This window comes from Nannobrachium achirus (genome assembly GCF_963921795.1).
Source record: "Nannobrachium achirus genome assembly, chromosome: 13".
Classification (NCBI taxonomy): domain Eukaryota; kingdom Metazoa; phylum Chordata; class Actinopteri; order Myctophiformes; family Myctophidae; genus Nannobrachium; species Nannobrachium achirus.
In genome coordinates this window covers 18,318,862-18,339,328 of record NC_137833.1, presented here as the reverse complement: position 1 = coordinate 18,339,328, position 20,467 = coordinate 18,318,862, and the positions used below count along the sequence as shown (strand labels likewise).

At 41.6% G+C, this 20,467-nt stretch overlaps 2 protein-coding genes across 2 annotated transcripts in view; both read right to left on the bottom strand.

Moving 5' to 3' along the window:
- Nucleotides 1-3,347: 3,347 nt before the first annotated feature.
- LOC308297189 (homeobox protein vent1-like) lies at nt 3,348-4,130 on the bottom strand (the record flags this gene model as incomplete). The annotated part of the gene is made up of 1 exon (XM_080740605.1): nt 3,348-4,130. One exon carries the CDS (start codon nt 4,128-4,130, stop codon nt 3,348-3,350), a length of 783 nt encoding a protein of 260 aa, XP_080596731.1.
- A 3,885-nt stretch (nt 4,131-8,015) lies between these two features.
- Nucleotides 8,016-20,467, bottom strand: part of kndc1 (kinase non-catalytic C-lobe domain containing 1) — a gene marked incomplete at both ends in the record, with an annotated part of 57,733 nt that continues 45,281 nt past the window's right edge. Inside the window, 7 exons of the mRNA XM_080740604.1 lie at nt 8,016-8,244; nt 11,143-11,300; nt 13,797-13,856; nt 15,530-15,652; nt 16,178-16,355; nt 18,394-18,476; nt 19,534-19,749. Of these exons, the coding sequence (XP_080596730.1) occupies nt 8,016-8,244; nt 11,143-11,300; nt 13,797-13,856; nt 15,530-15,652; nt 16,178-16,355; nt 18,394-18,476; nt 19,534-19,749 (1,047 nt within the window). The remainder of the gene's footprint in view (nt 8,245-11,142; nt 11,301-13,796; nt 13,857-15,529; nt 15,653-16,177; nt 16,356-18,393; nt 18,477-19,533; nt 19,750-20,467) is intronic.

Sequence of the window (20,467 nt, the reverse complement as noted above, 5' to 3'; positions counted from 1 at the left end):
ATAGTAATAATTCAAACATTTGACCTGTCCTCCCTTGCACTGATTAATGGGAGACCGGGGTTGGTTGTCACACTTTTATGGCCTGAATTCCTCATAATCACCGACTTTAAACAATATAGCCATTCCTAAAAGGAAGCTTCTGAAGATCTTGGGTTGAGATGGGTAGTCATTTCCCTCTGAATATTTTAACAGCAAGTAATTAACCAACTATCCAATTATATCAAGGGACAGTGTGTGTGTGTGTGTGTGTGTGTGTGTGTGTGTGTGTGTGTGTGTGTGTGTGTGTGTGTGTGTGTGTGTGTGTGTGTGTGTGTGTGTTGTGTCAGATTCATCAGACAATGGGAACCACTGGACATGGATGTTTGTGACTTTCTGAACTGATTTTAATAACTTGGGGTTCAGGTCAACCAGCCTTAAAAGTATCTATAATGTGTTCAAAGTTTAGTAGGCCTAATAGTGTCATGGGCAGCATTGAATGAGTGTATACTACAGATATGAAAACAAAACTGACCCCCATATCAATAGTTGACTGTGAAATCTGTGTTCACAGAAGCATACTTATATATCTACAATAAACACATTCGCTTTTTGTGTCAGAACAGTTTTGGAAAATATATATACTTCTCTAGCCAGGGGTGCATTCTTTGTGGGGCAACACAGACCAGAGGGCTCTGACCTCGCTTACCTCATCATCTTGACCTTTTGCTTCTGTGCACATTGCACAAAGCGTCATATAGGCACAGTACACCCCATACACAGTGTGTTTATGTATAGCCTATAGCCTATCATGTTCATCTTCATACATTTTATCTAGGCTATATTTGATAAGAGGACAGAGGAGCACTGTTTATTTGCACCTATTGGAGCCTACATTTGAGTAGACCAGAAAATACCTCATACATTTAGCCTACTAATTATGCACAACTCTTTTTTAAATTATCAATGTCACAGGAATGCACAACCCAATTTCACTAAACTTGTATGTGATGTGCCAATGAAGTTGCATTTGAGTTTGCATTTCCACAATCAAGTTATTCATCTTCTGCCCTCTTGTTAGAATATGAGGAAAATTAAATAAAACGTGTAGTAAGTTAACATTGTATTTAAATGAATTGTGACAGTCTTGCTCTGCAAATGACTTCTTGGCCGTCGGGCTGGTGAATCTCAGCCCCAGACAGTCAGAAACAGAAGCGCCTAGCTGTCTGCTGCGCTGTTAACAGCCTGTTGATGAGGTCTTTGTCAGCGTCTGAGTGGGCGGGACGCCTTCACAGTGTATCAACAGAAAGTGAGAAAGTGCCGTTTGATCTTCGTTAACATGCTAATTTAAAATGACATTTGTTGCTGTTGGACCTCTAAACTCCATTGCAACTGCTATGCTGGTGCTCTATAGAAATTAAAGTGACAGTAGGCCGCCCTATTATGCCTAAATGTCTTATAATGGCAATTACAAAAATGTTATTTGTAAGTGTATTCTCACAATTGGCACAACATAACATTTTGAGTAAATATATTATACAGTAAGTAGGCCTATATTAGAAAGTTGGCTAATTCATCAATAACTTGGGCTATAGCGACATATACTTTCTCCATGAGCAGATATTGATGTCCCTTTAATTTATTTACAACGGTTGTGTGTAGACAAAGGTGTGCTATCGCGGTACTTCAATGGATATGACCTGCAATCACATCATCAACAACAACAGTCTATTATACCTGCAGGCCCGACTTCAAACCAAGGGATCAGACTCAAAGACACACAAAAGCCCAGACTCTCTGGAGCCAGGGCCGGAGGGCTCCAGGCAGCAGTAAGTGTAAACTCATCAATGACCTGCTTAATCTGCAACTAATTGTTGACCATGATCTCCCCGTTAGCATGGCGTTTGAAGTGCAGCGGCGGGGACAAACACAAGTAGTTGACTCGCATTTGAAAGCGCACCATGGGGTCCCTCTACTGTCTCTGTTGACAGGTGGGACTGCAGGGAAGACAGACCACAAATAAATACATATGTTGTTGTTTTTTGATTGATTGAATAAATACTTTATTAGAAGTTTGCATACGAAAAGCACATCACAGGACAGTAGCTCACAGCAGTGGTCCACTGGTTCTCAAACGGGATTTCAGGGACTCTCTATAGGTTCCTTTATGGGGGTCTAAATTGACCCTTACAAGTATGTAACTTTGACAGTGTACAAATGGAACCAAATACATTTGAGAACCACTGGCCTACAACATACAAGGTCTAGTCCAGTGGTTCTCAAACTTTTTAGGCCGTGACCCCCAACATATTTGATCTGGGGACCCCCACCCTGACAAGCATTTGGAATTGTATAGGCATTACTTTTAGCGTTACTCAGTTCCATAGATAAATATTGTGAATGTGAATAGCCAAACTACAAGCTCACAACGCCTCACACTGCAAGGCGTTGTGAGCTAGATCGGCTATACTTTCACATGCAATGTTCGCCTCTTTCTTACTTAATATTTGTCAGTTTGGTATTAAAAAGGTCTTGAAAGTCCTTAAATTGTCACTTTATAAATGTGCAGATACCCAACTGTACACATCACTTATACTGTTGGATTCTTTATTTACATTAATCATCTGGGGACCCCACAACATAATTTGGGGACCCCTTTGAGAACCACTGGTCTAGCCTACTATTAAACCCAAGAAAGCACAATGGCTTGTTTACGCATTTGTAGGATATACTCAATCCATATAAAAAGTTAATTTCAGTCATTTGCCCCCACATCTTTATACGAAATGCGCACTTCATGGCCATGCCGTGATTTAATTGTATGATTTGTTTTAATTAGACTATAATAGTAAGCGTCAGTCATAGGCCTATCACTGTGCGACTGTCATGGGGGGATCAAATCAAGGAAGCCATACAATGGACTGTGATAAGAAATGTATGCTAATGTCCTGATCACTAATCCCATGTCACTGAGATAACATACCCATCTGTTGTCTGATGTGCTTGACTTAAATGGTCTATTTAAGTCTATGTTCACCTAATCATGTAATAATAATAGATAATGCCTGCTTTTCTCAACCATCTCAGTAGAATCATGGAATAGTTTGAAGCAGCTTAGACCTTCACCCAGTCTGAATATAATAGGCGTAATAATAATAACAACAACCTATCCTAAAGAAACGAGTAGAGAAACGAGTATTGCAATAAAATATATGTTTTTATTCAATGATCAATAGACATTTGTATTTCTGTACAGCTTTACATATAAAAAAAATAAAGGTAATCTCCTTTAAAAAAAAGTAGGGATTGCACTTTCTTCGAATTCTAAGTGTTTGAGTCGCTGAAATGTTCATTAGGCAAAGGCAAAGTCTTTAGTAGAAAAGGGGGTTATGCGCCATCATAACGTGCGTGGGATGGTGTGAAACCATGTGTTGTTGCATGGGGAATTGGGGGACCATGGCAGGGTAGAACGCCTGGTTGGTCATGTTCATGTTGGCGACGTATTGGAGTCGCTGTCCGCCGAGGCCGGGGTACTGAATCTGGGGCACGGCCTGGAACATCGCCGGAGCGAGGAATTCAGATCGGAAATCCTGCACCTCCCGTTTAAGCTTCATCCTCCTGTTCTGGAACCACGTCCTGATCTGAGTTTCAGACAGCTTCAGCTTCTCTGCGGTCTTTATTCTCTCCCCGGCATCAAGGTATTTGGTCTTGTTGAAGATCCTCTCCAGTCTGTTGATCTGCTCCGCGGAGAACTTTGTGCGCACGCGACGCTGGGCCGCATCCGTGTCCAGGCTGTCCACCTCGGTGCTCTCCTCCACGGAGGGACACTCCGAGGACGCGGCTTCGCTCTCGTAACCAGACGAGTACCCGCTGATCTCAGAAACTCTGAAATTCAACGGTGACGAACAGCTTGTTGCACGAAGAGGCGACGAGCTCATGTTAGGTTCCCAATGGTTGCTGTGTTGAGATGTTTTCGGCTTCCGCTGCAGGTAACCCTTCTCATAAGTGGTCGGTTGACGAGGCTGCACCATGCATGAAACATGGGGTCTTTGGCTTGGAGTGTTATCGATCGCTCCTTGGTCCTCTGCTTTCGGCGTGCTGTTGGTGTTGGAGTGGCTCTGGGCCATCCAGTCAACGGAGAATATTTTCACCATGTTTGCGGTTTGTGTATCAGTGCTGGTCAGTGACCTCTGTATCCAGTGAGCGTCAGAGAGTTGTGTGAGGAAGCCCCTGGACCCAGGGCCGCTTTTATAGGCCAGGCCCTCTCTAAAATTTGCAATTGTAAAGAGGTGTTAACGTCTGATCGATTCACTGATTAGGGGGCTAATGGCTCGTTATTGCAGGCTTTACATATCCTGTGAGTGTGTGAAGACCTGGCGCCACTCGGTCTGTGAGAATCCCTTGAGCTCATACATTTGTCCTGAAACTGACTGTGGCCCCGCCGACTGAATCATGACTTTCATGACAGTGCAGAGGCCTAATAATCACACAGTCTAGCCACGAAGAAAATGTGTAAACACAAATAGGCTTATGATTTTGAGTCTCAGTTTGTGTCCATTTCTAATGAACGTTAAATGTCAGGTAACCTTTTCATAAGTAAAGACGAGGTCTAATTAAGAATGTATTAAGAAAAGTATTTTAAAGCTGTATAGGCTAAATGGCCATCGATGCCAACATGGACAGACCAATTATTATAAAAGGGATACAACTACGTAGACAGAGTTGTAGAAATGGAAAATGTCACTACACTAGCAATGAATGATAAGATATAGGCTAGTACGTCAACATTAGGCCTAATTTGTGCAGGCGTTATCCCTACTTATCTGTCTATCTTTTAATTTTGCATGTGCATGTGTTTATGTTGCTTTTTTTTCAGTGTAGGTGGTGCACCGACCTCACCGACACAAACAAGTCTACCTGGCAATAAAAATAATAAATGCATTCTGATTCTAATCAAATCCTGCAGTTTAACACGAAACGCTGGCCAGACAAGTTGTCCTCAGAATGCGAATAGAGACTAATTTATGCTCTGTCATAAAGTTGTAGGAATCAGGCTTGACTGTCTCTTCCTAAACCAACACATTCTGTTTCCCGACGCTTGTGCAATCAAATGGAGAATAAAGTAGTATAAGCACAATACAGTTCCTGTTCTAGTATTGACACGTCTCCAATGCCCCGGTGGGCACTGGCGCCAGTAGCCAACAACAGCCAGCGTTTGGGACAGTGAAGATCAAAGGCATTACAGTAGCAACAACATTAGGCCTGATTGTCGGCCAGTTCAAATGTAAATATGCAAAGACAATGATAATTCGAAAGCGCACAATGGCGAATACATGGTCGCCGCATCAGTTTTACGCACAGCATTGGTTTTGCAAGTGGGGTCCGGGGACCCCCAGGAGTCCTTGAGGGAGTTCCAGGGGGTCCCCAGCGAAATGATAGATAGCATACACTCTCTGTCTCTGAGTTAAATTAACATCGACTTTACGTTATAGATTGGGGTCTTAGGGCCGTGGAAATGCCATTTAATAAGGATCTGTAGCCTAAAATGCATATCAAACTGGGGTCCGTGAAATTAAAATTACTGTGAATCACTGCTAGAGCCGTAAAATCTTCTCTTATGGGGGTCCCTGCCTGGCATAATATTTAGTGTCAATTTGGGGGTCCTTGACATGAAACAGTTTGAGAAGCACTGACGCACAGGACAGGTTCATAAAGTAGGCTACTATTATTCACATGATAAAAACGTTCCGTGGCCGCCCTCTTTCAGAAACCAAAGCCACGAACCACCAACAGATTAGGTGACACCAAGCAAACTACAAGGGGTTGAGAGCCTTTTAGTAGCTCTGCACCCCGCAGCCAAGGGACAAAGGCAGTACTAAACTGATGCTTAGCTATGACAATGGCGATAAGGCTACGTTGAATCTCTGCCTTTATCGCGGTGATCTGTTGTTGTAAGAGGCCCTTGGTCTTTTGGCGGCCTTTATCTCGGATGCTTTGAAGATGGGCGCTGATCCCGCAAGATAATAACATAATCCACCGCCGGCTGGTGACGAGGACTCCAGGGAAGTGGCCTCCACACCGCGCCTATTTCCTCACCTCCTCCTCCGTGCCTGCTGCGGTTTCTGTCGGATGCAGAGTCAGTCAGACAGGGGAGAGAAAGCGTGCGAGAGGGCGCGCACGCACGCACGCACACACACACACACACACACACACACACACACACACACACACACACACACACACACACACACACACACACACACACACACACACACACACACACACACACACACACACACACACACACACACACACACACACACACACACACACACACACACACACACACACACACACACGGTGGAAAAAGGCCTACACACATTCTTTACTGAGTGAAAGTATCGATACTGTGATGCAGTCTGCGATGGAGAAACATTTCTGGCATAGTACAGTTCCAAAGGTAAAAGTGGGCTACTCATTATGCAGAATGTCCCATTTCATGTATAGGCCTAAACATCTTTTAAAATGTAGATTGGCCATTTTCAAATGGCCGAATTCCGAAATGCATACTGTAGGGCTGAAGTGGTTACTGTATGTTTGGTAATAGGCCTAATCAAAATCTACAAAGCAACAAGTAAATCAAGTTTCAAATAAATATAGTGGAGTAAAAGTAACCTACAATATTTGGATCCGAGATGTAGTGGGGTAGAAGTAAAAGTATTGGGTATATTTAAGTAAACACAAATACCCCCAAAATGTAGTACAGTAAATGTACTCTGATATTTTCCACCACTGAGACACGCACACACACACACACACACAGGCTCGTGCACATAATCTTTGAAGGTCAGCCCACCATTGAAACAAATGAACAGATAAACGCTGCTTGTATGAAATGTAATTTATTTGGCTAAATCCAGAACACTTTCATAGCATAGGCATGCCATGGGAGGAGAGTAGGCTACAGAAGAAAAATAGACCAGAAATAGAAAAATAGACTTAACATATACTGTACTTGAACTTGATCAAATAACATTATGCACACCGATACCTCATGTTAAATCAAAACCTCTGAAATGCTAGTAGGCCTATTTACACAATAAGCCTTTGCCCTTTGTATCACACTAGCCACAATAAATACACATTATTTATCGATATCTGTTAGCTGTGTGTGTTTAAACAGAATGGATGTCTGAATCTCTTCATATGGATGTAATTGTTAACCAAATTGGGTAAACTAAGAGTTGTGGGCTATAAGACAGGTGAAGAAGCACAAGCTATATGGTGAATAAAGTCCTGCATTTGGATTTCCATGTTTCTGTCAGACATCAAAGCAACATCCAATAAGACTTTTGCAAAGGTTTAAAAGTTAAAGCTCTATTATATTTAAGAATGTAGACAGGTTAAGCCCAGGTAGCATCACTATATGAAGATCTTATCATCTATTTATAGGATTTGATATAAAGAAATCACTGGGTCAGGCCAGAATGAAAATTATCTAGGTACGATGATCTCAAATGACCCCTACAAGCAGTACCTTTTCCACTTGTATGAATGAAATGTTTTAACCACTTGAGCCCTATTCAAAAGTCGATTTACAAGCTCACAAAGCGTTGCATTCTGACACGTGAGCTTGATCTGCGGCCGTTACAGGCAGATCTTTTCTTTGTAAATAAGACTAAGCCACTTTCAACCTGGCATCCCTATTTTGGGCATGTTGTTATAGTTAGGTGAAAATGTTCTAAACTTCAATGTTCTCACAACATGTTGCATCGGGAATGATAGGGAAGCCAGGTTTAAAGTGTTAAAAAAATACTTACTGTAAAAATGACACTGGGGCTAGGTCATGGTTGAGATAATGTGAGGTCAAAGTTTACCTGTGTGTTTAAACCAACACTATTTGCTAAAGCTAAAGCTGGGGGCCGTCTGAAAAACAATACAAAATTATTTAACATCAAAAGATGTTTGTCTGCTTAAGAGGGTCTTTGCCTGGCATTGGAGCTCCAATCGACTGGCTGTGGGGGATGGGGTTTCATGGCTCACTGGAAGGTAGCCTTGACCCTCCTCAGTGTGTCCTGGATCCTCCGCGTGTGTCGTTCAGTGGACTGCTGGAAGTTGGCATCGTTGTCCGCTGCCAAGAGGTGAACGTCGCAAGTACTGAGGTTGGAGATGCGGTGCCGCAGGTAGGCCTGTAGTTCACGGTCAGGGCTGTAGGGGTACGCAGTCTCCTGGAACGCGTGCACTTGACTCACAACCTTCGCTATGCTCCTTGAACACAGGATGAATGACACGAGAGATAAGGAAGTGGCGTGGGCACAGAACAAATGAGAAAGAGATGACAGAAACAAAGGAGAATTGCCATTTGAAATTTGTCTTTGTTGCTATAATGTCAAGAAGCCGAAACCAATGAATTTTACTCATGATTATGTGACAAATAAACTTAATTTAATCCATGTATAACTCTTAGAGTGTGCAAAATCTGCAAATGGACCCAAAACGAACCCATATGTGTCCATGCCAAGAGCATCGCGAGGTACCTTGACCACTAGGACCAGTGGTGTGTTCTAGACTTTTTTTTAGGGCATACTATAATCCATGATCCACAGATATTTGTGTGGCCAGCGCATACTCCAGTGCATAATGCCTATCAGATACGCTACTTTGAAAGGTTCACAAGGGCATACTCTTTTTCAAAAAAATGTCTTCACAGCATACTGCATAAGTGCGTATACCCACATGACAGGTAGAACACAGCACTGACTAGGACCCTTACAGGTCAATTAGGTTCACATTCAGAGAAAGTGTAATGCTGAGGATTTTTCTGCGTCAGAAGGAGAAGCCAGATAAAACACAGAACAAGGGATGAAGCAAAACTCCAGTCTGATTTCACTTCAGTGTCACCCCCACCTCCACCCACCCACCCACACATTGGAGAGTGCCAATGCAAACCCGGCTATAGCAATAACCAGCTGTGCCTCTCTGCCTCCTACCAGCTATGTCTCCTGACCCTGGCATCTGGAGAAAAACTATGCCTCGCAGCATCTGGCCTTGCAATCTCTTTACCAATCTCACCCCATCATCACGGGCACCATCTGGAGCAGAGCTGGATGCCACTATCCCATTACCACACCGGCGCCACGTGCCATGACCCTCAGCATCTGGTCAGCCATATTGGAGTGAGCGAGAAGGACATAGGGGAACGTGTCCTCACGGCCACTATTGGCCTGACTTTGTTTCAGTTGGACATGCGGGGGTGTGTGTGTGTGTGAGGAGAAAGTTAATCTTCAGTTTATCTCATCTTGAGTTATTACTGGAGTGACATTTTGTGTCAGTACTAGTCTAGGACACAGGGCGTGTTTATCAGCACACAGGAATGTGACTGTCCTTTATGCTGTTTAAACTGGGGAGAGTGAGTGAGTCATAACATAAAATGGAAGAGGCTGAATGTAATGCAAGAATGACACAATAAGAGTACAATGCCATGTCATGTTGACACACAAAAAACTCAAGAGCTGCAGCACCCTCCATCGGTGGTGGGAATATTATTGTCAAAAAATGTAATCAAAGTCTAATTCGAGAATGGTCGACAGCGGTGTAATGGGGATTATTTTAGCTGGGGTGCTATTTTAATGGCATCATGCGCATGTGCATGCAGTTTTGAAATACCGTATTCCAACAGATAATGAGGTTTTATATTTAATTATTTTATATTTCTTTTTAGTTACCGTAGTTAATTTGAGTTTTTATTTAACTTGTTGTTTTTTCTAACAGTAAAATACATTATTAGTTAATGTAACTTTCCTGTTCTACCTCAGATTTGAACCCGGTTCCTCTATATTAGTACTGACATATTTACCACTGAGCTAATTAAATTGAGACTTTTAAATTGAATTTTGACCTTTAGAAATAGGATCATGTCAAAGGTGTGATCCTACTGTCAACTGTAGTCTGAGTACTTGATGAGGGGCATCATCGTTCATTCCTACTCTGTGGAATTAATTGCATGAAGAATAGGAAGTTAAACGACTGCCCTTTGTCCTCTGATTGAGGGGAGATAATCCTTCATTCTGCTGGCCAGCTCTTTTTGTACAGTGTCTGCTGTTTGGGTTTGAAATCATTTTGAGTCACAATTGAATTTTTACCTCCAGAAATAGGATCATCAAAGGTTGTGTCCAACCTAGACACAGATGCAAAATGTCTCAATAGAAGAGCTGGGACACCAAATTCAGCCACCCTAATTGTATTAGTTGTATTGCATTTTTAACATACTCTACCATAAAGATCAGACAAACAATTTTTTTATTCACAAAAAAGTTTGCTGACATACGTATTTATAACGATTCTAAGTCTGACTCATTTAGCGTATCATGCATAAGGGCTAAATCTAACAAAAGTGGGTGATTCACAATGATTCCCTATCACAAACAGCAGACAATAAGAACTGGTCAGGAATGAAGGATTATCTCCACTCAATCTGAGGACAAAGGGCAGCCATTTACCTTTCTATTGTTAATGTAATTAATTCCACAGAGGAGTGAACGATGATCCCCTCATGATGATCCCCTCATCAACTACTCTGACTGGAGTTGAACACAGTTCATCTATGTTTATGCAAAGCAGCCATGTAGGTGCTAACTGTTGTTGTTCAAAGTAAGTTGATCGCATTCTCGCGGGCATGCATGTGATGTGCACGCCTGTGCATATGCGGGTGCATGATCAGCTGTGGGGACGCTGCTCCGCCCCGGCTCCACTACTAATTGATGGCATACAAACTGCATTGTCAATTACTGTGAATGAATTCATTACATTTCTGAAACCCATTTAGGCCATTTCTGACAAAAAAGTGTTACTTGATATACTCATGAAAAGAATATTTGAACATAATTACTTGTGTAAGGCAAAATGGGAAATTAAGTTTGATTTCAGAGCACTCTGAAATCGGATAAGATTAGATTCTAGCATTGTGTACAAATGCACCCAAATATGTTATGGCGCCACTCTATTGGTATGTTTATCCATCTTTAAAATCAAGCTTCAAACACAGGAATGTAAGACGCTGTAATGATAGTAAGTATAAGGGGAGAGGAGAAAAGAATGGTAAGCGATGCTATTCCGATGCATGACGCACACACCGCAGCTCTAAAATAGCTGTGGCTTTCCCCTCACCTGAGCTTGGTCCACTTGTATGCTCCAGTGGTGAGGGTGAAGGCTCCTATCTCTAACTGCTGGATGTGCATGGCCAAGATGTGTGCCGAGGGCAGGGTGGGTCTCCTCCTCACCTGCTCCCCTCCCATCAGACACAGGTCATCACTCTTTAGAAACACCTAAAGAGAGCAGGTTCTGTTAGCCGGTTCTGTTTTGGATCTGATTCTGACTATAAAATGGGTGCTAATTGAACAGTGTTACAATTGGATAAATGAACACTGTGAATGATTCTGTGCTCAGAGTCAAAGCGCGTTTTGGATCTTTAGTCATTTGTACACACTTTAAATCAGGGGATCCTCAGAGTTACTACAGGGGGGCCACCAAATCTTTTTGTGATAGCGTCCATATTCTGAGAACTTTAGCCAAAAATAGCAGATCTACAAGCTGCGAGGCGTTTTGAGCTTGTAGATCGGCAATTTCCTCTATTTTTAGTAGATGGGGAAAAGAGCAGACTAAGTACAGAATGAAAGGACAAGTTTATTAAGTATTGACGGTTCAAGTGGTTAAATATCTGAAAACACCAATTGACATGAATCCAAAATACACTGATGATTGTGCTGTCTAACGTTGAAACCATATGGAATCTATGATAAGGTTGTGGGAGTCCCTGCTTCATCTCTCTCTCAACTAAGGGGACCTTGGCGTGAATACGTTGAAGACTCCGGCTTTAAATGAACACTGAGGATTTTACTGTAACGTTTGTAAAATACCTGGATAGGTTAAACTCTGCTCTCTCTTCTAAAACTCCTGCCAGCATGTGATGGTGTAATATGTTTGTTTATTCAACTGTTTGTTGGTTCATGGCAAATAGCTGCACAAAATGGAAATGTGGGGTGCAAGTGTGGTAAAATCAACAAACTGACAGTGAAATGCAATATTATAAGTTCCTCCCAACAAAGCAATCTCAACAAAGCAAACACCATGTTTAAACATGTAGCTACGCAGCATCACATAAAAGTAACAACTTGAAGTCGAGAGGATCGTTCTTTTAACGTGCCAGTGTGAGTGCAGCCAGTCGGTCGTTCAGTCGGTCTGTCTGTCTGTGTGTGTTCCACACTTGGCTCATATATAAATGTCAGTTTCGAGAACCAATTTCCAGATAAAAAAAAAACAAAATTTGAACAAGAACACGTTGTCCAGCACTAAGTCGGTAACTCAGTGTGTTAAGCACTTGGCTGAAGATGCTCAGGTTGTGTGTTCAACTCCTGTTATTCCTAACTGAAAATCTCTTTGAGAACACATGTAGGGTGTTCTAGTCAATCCATGTCCACAGGTTATGCATCCAAGAGCTGTTAATCTTTACATTTATAGATGACATAGTATGGCTTATCTTTGGTCTGTCAACATTCCTTTTTATAATATTGCATGCTCTGTCTGGGATTAATATCTTGAAGTTTATATTTGCATGTTTTGTGCAAGCTTTGGGACTAGGAGATGCAGCATAGACACAGTTTACATTTTGAACAGTGTTTATTTCTAGTTATGGACTTGCTTAGCATCGCAGACACATTTATATAAGTTGATTACAACATTAACTTTATGGGGAGGGAGGAATGGGAGGGTAGAGATAGAAGATGGGTGTTTGGATTTATTGTGTAATGATGGGTGGGGGGTGGCGTGGGTTAATCTTATTATTTGTACACACTATTAGTATTCCTGCACTGTAAAATCCAGAGTGTTAATGTAGCTCCCAATGTCCAAATGCAATTTTACTGTGTGACACATTAGAGATTGAAAATATAATGTAACGTTTTTGGCCATTTCTGCTTATAGGATATTAGGGCAGAAAAACAAATGGACAGAGAAGGAATGCCCAGAATGTTGATGTTCTAGCTCAAATGTGATGAGGGCAATCATGTCTTTTGGAATGACAAGTCGATCTTGATGGGCTATTGAGTTAGAAAACTCATACAAAAACAGCCATTCACACTGTCCGACGTCCATTCACACTCAGCCTTGCTGATTTGAATGTGAACCCTGGAGAATCATATGAGGGGAGGAGTGCACAATGCATATTAGCATAGGAATGTCCCTTTCAGCATATCAATGGTTCAGGTGTGCTACGCTTAGTACTACTTTTGAGTTCAGGAAGAAACGCCAAGGGACAGAAGAAATATTTCCCATTTCCACACCATTTGAGATGAGAATTCAGCATGTCGAATGGAAAACGCATGTGTCTCATCTCAGTGATGGTGAAGAAGGGGAATTCACAACTCTCTGACAAGGTGAGAAAGAAGAGAAACATGACGAATTTGAAATCTCAGGCATTGGCAGGGAGAGACAAGAGAGCAGTCTGTTTTCACAAAGCCAACTGGTAAAAGCAATCCAACCACTGCAACCTCCTATCGTGTTTGTCACATTTACGCCAAACATAAGAAATCATTTCGGGGTGTTATGAAATTCAAGGAGACCTGGCTTTCAGGGACGGGTTTAGCTGTGGGCCTGTAGCACACAGTGAGAACACTCCAAGCTGTTTTTATTTTGTTGTCTGCCCTCCAGCTCAGCGGAACATTATGTGCCAAGTCCAGCCTATCTGGAGAAAAACACAAGGAAGTGTGCACGCACACATGCACATGTGCGTGCACACACACACACACACACACACACACACATACCTGCACAGCTCGCAGCTCCTCTAGGATCTCACACACTTTGCCAGGCAGATGTTTCCAAGCCTGCAGGGAGACAGGAGGAAGTTTAATTTAGTAATTTCATTTAGCCACAAAATGGAAACTAATTATACAGCTCAAATACAAAGCAAAAGTCTATGAATATAAGCAGCCTTCAGATAGAAATATGGAAATGTCCCTTATTCGGTTCAGATGGGTGCCTTCATTTTCATAGGCTATTTGAGGACCCTTCTTTACAGGACCCAAACCTACAAGCTCAGGAGTGTCAAAATCATTTTAGGTCATGGGCTGGACTGTGTAATTATGTGACCTCATCCAGACGGGACCATTCTGCAAGCATGAGTAAACGCACATGTGTGAATGCATATGCATGTTACCTGTTACCCATTTAGGCCTAGAATTATTTAATGCTTTAGCTATTGAAAAATAGCAGATATACAAGCTCACACTGCAAGCTTGTATATCTGCTATTTTTTGAAAAATCAAGATTTGTTTTGCTATTCTTTGAATATATCTTTTCAAAAGCGAACATTTGTAACTCAAATATTTGCTTCTGGGTGATCCCTGGAACAACATATTTTGAGATGGGGGTCCACGTCCAAATACATGTAATTTTGGGGGTCCTTGACATGAAAAGGTTTGAGAACCACTGATTTAGAAGAAGGATTTAGAAAACGTTTATAGACTCACGTCAAAAATATTCAAAGACTTGCACAAATGTTCATGATTATTCAAAAATAGCAGGTCTAAATGGGTTAAAACAAAATTTGTCCTCATGAAGAAACATTTCTAGAACAGATGACAGATCGGTATTAACTTACAACTTATATACAATATCAGAGACAAATAGAACAAATGTAGCACTTAATTTTTTATAAAGATAAAAAGCAAATGAGCACACAGCTCTCGTGCACAGATGCACGCACGGTTTTGACAAAACAGACCACTCCATCGCTCCATAATCGTATATATTTTTTTAATGTCACATCAGATTGAAAGGTGTGAATTTTGTCATAGTATTCCACAACACGTTTCTTGAGGCCTTGCACGTTGACATTAATATTAAGTACCTCATCAAGGCCCTGCACAGACTGAGGGTTGACGAGTACACACAACAACGCAGTGGGCATTCATAAAGAATTGCATTTTTTATAGCGCTTTTCTAAGTACTCAAAGCCTTTACAATGGTTCATTCATTCATACATTGGGAGGTGAAGAGGTGAACAGTCGACACCAGCGTTCTCACTTCCCACACCAATGGTGGAAAGCTAACAACGACGACTCATTGGAGGCTATGTGGGGTTCAGTTTCTTGCCCAAGGACATGTGGACAGGAAGAGACAGGATTCGAACGGCCGACCCGCAGAATATTGGATTGCTCTACCTCCTGAGCCACAGCCGCCCCAATGGAAGGGAGAGATGGAGGCAAGACAGTGTCAAGAGAGAAACTGCCATACAGATACTTAATAAATCCTGGTGAATACATTTCAGAAGAAGCTAATTCACTGGGCTGCACCTGGCCTGCGGCGCTCAAGGGTGTCCAGCCTGTGGCCACCCGTGCTGCATCAGTGCTCGCTATTAATGTTAATATGGATCTCATTTGAGGAGGACATTAACTATAGTCTCATCACACACAATACGTAGCTCGGGGGCACTGGAATTCATGATTTGTCATTCCGGATTGTTTTGTGAGAAGCAATTTATTTTCCGCAGCCTTACTGGTAACTGTCTGACAATCACATTCTCCAGGCCTCTGAGGATCTGCATGGCTGTGGCGAAGTTCCTCGACTCGTAGCAGTGTTTGCCAATCAGCAGGAACTTGCTCAGCAAAGCCACTTGTGTCTGTAAACAAAACAGAGGACATATGAGATCTAGGAGAGATATAGGAAGACAAATTGTGCCTACTGTACACAATCCAGTGTTTATTTTAAGGGATTTTCAACCTCAAACCCATTGTTCTGATGAGAAGAGATCAGGAATAAAGTGCTGCAAAAATACCCTATGACTCATGTGTATTTCTCCCAAAATGTCAATATCACATATCATGTTGAATAAGGAATGTACATTTTATTCCCCCAACATCATATTATTGATCACCTCACATCAGATTGAACAATGGGATGTTTTTATTCGGAAAGCACAGGTATCTCTTACTGTATACACAATAAAATACAAGTATCTGTGTTCATTCATCCCATTTATATATCTGCTATTGTACAAATGTAACCAAAAAGTGTCCTTTTTTCCTTAGATTTGTACATTCTCACAATATAAATTCAAACGTAAGATTGTATTGCGTGTGACCATTACCACCAGAGCACAGAATTGCTTGTGGAACCAGCTCTCGTCTGGCAGATTTGATCTCACCTTGACAGTGTCACAGATGACTATCTCTGCAGAGATCCAGTTGGTGACACTGTCTGCATATGTGAGCAGCCGCTGGAGGTGGCTGTCTCCTCCTGTCCCCTCGCACAGAAACAGACTGGTGCCCTCTGGTGGGCGGATGCGCTGAGACACATTCCTGATGATGGGAAAGCCAGGATTCAATATAGTTTAGCCATTTAGACGCCCAAATTTAAATGTATCTGGTCGCGGACCCCACCTGAAAATATTTTGTGCCAGGGACCCCCATACAAGGTTTGTGATGTTAAAAGGTTTCAAACATATATATGTTAAAAAACTGTATTGACTGAATACTTTATGTATACAAAAATGTAAACGGCATGGAGGTAGAGTAATACAAATAATAATTGAGGACTTGTTTCCATTGTGGTTGTATGTTTTCAATTAAGCAACAGAGCACAGAATCTTGACAATTATAGATGTCACCAATCAACAAATTCAAATACCTGTAGATTCAAAGGAAAAGGGAAAATCTGGGATTTCAAGGGGATTTAATATCTATGTCCAATTATAGTTTTCTGACAGACATAGGGGTCAAATGGGTACCGTAAATTGATTTTGATGCACATCTACACATTTTGGAACCATTTCATCGTGAAGGGTACTCCTAGGTCATAAATGTGAGTAATATAATATGCAGGACCATGACAGAAAAGCTTAACAGAACATCCCCCACTGCTTAAACTAGGGACAAGGGAAAAAAATATATTTGGCATGGTAGATTAGTAAATTACATAAATATTCTTAATCATGAATACTAAATGTGTGTGTGTGTGTGTGTGTGCGTGTGTGTGTGTGTGTGTGTGTGTGTCAGAGATTCCGTTAGCCGGTATTTACCGGCCATTGGCCGGTTAAATGTTTAATTGGCCGGTAATTATAAAGTCCACCGGCCACCGTGGCCGGCTGGGTAAATATCTCTTAGGCTATTTTATCATTTAATCTTATTATACACATAATTATTTGTTTAAAGTAGTAAAGCTACAACCATTAAAACCTATCATAATTTTAAATTTGTATCATGTTCTGTGAGTCTGTCTGACGACAGCGGAGCTCACCGCCACTGCTGCTGCTTCATGCTGCGCTGTAGTGGTGGGACGTTCGCGAACGAATCGAGTCTTTTGAACGGCTCTTTGAAATGAACGATAGCATTGTGAGCTAGAATGAGCCAGTCTTTTGAACAGCTCTTTGAAAGGAACGGATCCCAGAGATCCGGCTCACTTCAAAGAGCCATAAATCCCATCTCTACTGCGCTGTGCATTGGAAATATCAGAGCTTCAAGCTCACAACAAGGCGAAACGCGCGGCGCTGTGAGCTTGTATGTCTGCTATTTTAGACACGCACACAGCCTTACGGAGAAGCACACATCACGTTTCACAGCTGACAGTTCCAGCACCTTGTAACAATCAGCGTGGGTTTAGTGTTATAATCAGAACAGAACTGGGGTTCTGAGGTAATCAAGCTGGACCCAGTAGACGATAATAAAAAAGGGACCCGAACTCTGTGGAATCATGGATATTATACAAGCATGCACATGACTTTATGATCGCATGGATGTGATGCCATCGTGGTCAAAGCAACAGAGGCAAGTCAACCTTCCTTGCGCCATCATAACATAACATTAACAAAATAAAACAAATGTGTGTAAAAGGTTTAATGAGACGTGAAGCCAAAATCATATACTATTAACTTATTGATTTGTTGGCCACTGTGTGGCAGGGCGCGCAAATGGTTCGCTTGAGTTGCGCACCCACTTTAACCTATTCACTTCTTTTTTTTGGCAAGCGATACCTCTACATAAGTAGATAGTTAGGATATTATTTTGTTGGAACATATTGCAATTGCATCTGTGATAAAGAGGAAGGAAGCCCAGCGCAAACATAAAATGGTGTAATCAGTTGGGTGCACGGTGCACCATGCAGATACAGTAGCCTATCTCATCTGCAAACACGTATGTGACGTTCAATATAATATGGCCGATAAATTAATTGATTGGCCGGTTAAATATAATCCTGCCGGCCAAGGTGGCCGGCCCCAAAAATGCCTAGCGGAAACCCTGGTGTGTGTGTGTGTGTGTGTGTGTGTGTGTGTGTGTGTGTGTGTGTGTGTGTGTGTGTGTGTGTGTGTGTGTGTGTGTGTGTGTGTGTGTGTGCGTGCATGCAAAGCAAGTTGTCTGTACTCACTTGTTTGGACTCAAAACCTTTTCTTTGACTCCTTGACTTCTCGAGTTGAGGAAGTGAACTGGGTGACAGCCTTGGAAAATGTCCTGTTAAGACATATTTTAATATTAACTTCACCTCAAGTCATTCAAGTGCACAGGAGAGCAACATGCCAGCTAGCGGTGACTCACTAAATTAAAATGTACTTCTTCATAGGGGTATGTCTCCCTCTAGTGTTGAACACAAGCAACAGCACTTTAAAAGTGATTATGAGAAAAGTGATTCCTGTGAATATATCCATCATAATGTATGTTTGTGTACTATCAGGATTAACTGTGACCATTGTATAATAAACTGGATTATCAGTTTAGCTGCCCGTTCTGGGTTGGCCTATGCTTGTGCAAATACAAGTAAGGGAGCAAATATACATTTCTTAGCAATTATTCTGTTGATGGCTTTTTTAATTAATCAAATAACCGAGAACCAAAATAATCACTTAACCACTTAATCATTACCTTGTCGCGCAACGGTGTCATGCGAAAATCCAACAAGTTGTGAGCTTGCAGATCAGCTTTTTCAATATCTTTGCTAATCCTTTGAGATTCACTTATACAGTAATAACATGCTCAAAATAGGGATCAAGTATTTATCGATTATTAATTTATTCAATTATTGAATCTTTTTTATCGAAAAAAGTCATTAGTTTTCAACAGGGGGTCCTCGGAGTTACTACAGGGGGTCCTCCAAATCTTTGTGTGATAGAAACTTAGTTTTCTCCTGTTTTATATTTACCACTTAATTTTAAACCCTAGATTCCATATTCTGAGAACTTTAGCCAAAAATAGCCGATCTACAAGCTCACAACGCCTCGCAGTGCGAGCCGCTATTATCGGCAAAGAGCTTTTGTGTAGAGGGGGAAATGAGCAGACTAAGTACAGATTGAAAGGTCAAGTTTTTAAGTATTGACGGTTCAAGTGGTTAAATATCTGAAAACACAAATTGACATGATTCCAAAATACACTGATGATTGTGCTATCAAAAGATGAAACTATATGGAATCTATTAACAGGTTGTGGGGGTCCCTGCTTCTTCTCTCTCTCAAGGGGCCCTTGGACTGAAAACATTGAAGACCCCTGCATTAGTTCGATTGACTGTTGGATTAACCTGCTGCAACAGTGTGAGCTGCTGTGCCGTCTGCTGTGCGCTGTATTCACTCTGGCTGAAGGGGATGCGCTCATCGCCGCGGAGGCATCCACTGGACAGGTCATCCATCAGGGAGCCGTAGTAAGGCATGGGCAGCGCTGCAGCGATAGAGAAGGCCTTCTCTTTGGACAAGGACACTGCCGGCTCCACCACCCTGGAGATCCTCCACTGAAACGTCTAAAGAGAATATGAGAAAGAAGTGTGAGGGCCAAAGTGTTCTTGTTTTGTTTTTGAAATGAAATGTCTGAATATACAGAACTTAAAGGGACCACCCATTTTCAATATTGAACTATGTCATTAATATACCTTAGAGGAGTTGTGTGGAAATAAAAAAAAGTTCCCCCTCTTCTGTGTTGCCTAGAACTGGAGGATTGATTTTGGGGTTTGTATTGTAAAGTACAACGGTGTGATGTCATCAAGTTGTACTTTACAATACAAACCCCAAAATCAATCCTCCAGTTCTAGGCAACACAGAAGGGGGGGGAACCTTTTTTCTATTTCCACACAACTCCTCTAAGGTATATTAATGACATAGTTCAATATTGAAAATGGGTGGTCTTCCCCTTTAAGTCAAGTCTGATATGGGAGATAAAACCTCACAATATAATGTCTGATTTTAAAAAGCCAGTATGATGTAAAAAAGTTTTGGGTCAGTTGAAGAGGTTAGGTGTTTTGATGCCTGATGCCAGATTTTTGTATCCTAGATCTAGACCACTGATTACCAACATTTGGCACTGATATCTTGTAAAAAAAAAAACATTTGTGTTTGAGAACATTTCACTTAAAGGCAACCAAATAAATTAAAATAAACATAATTACATTTATTTATTTTTCCAAAATCTTTATCCCACGATTTTGAAACACATTTTTCACCCGGTGCTAGTTACCTAAACTG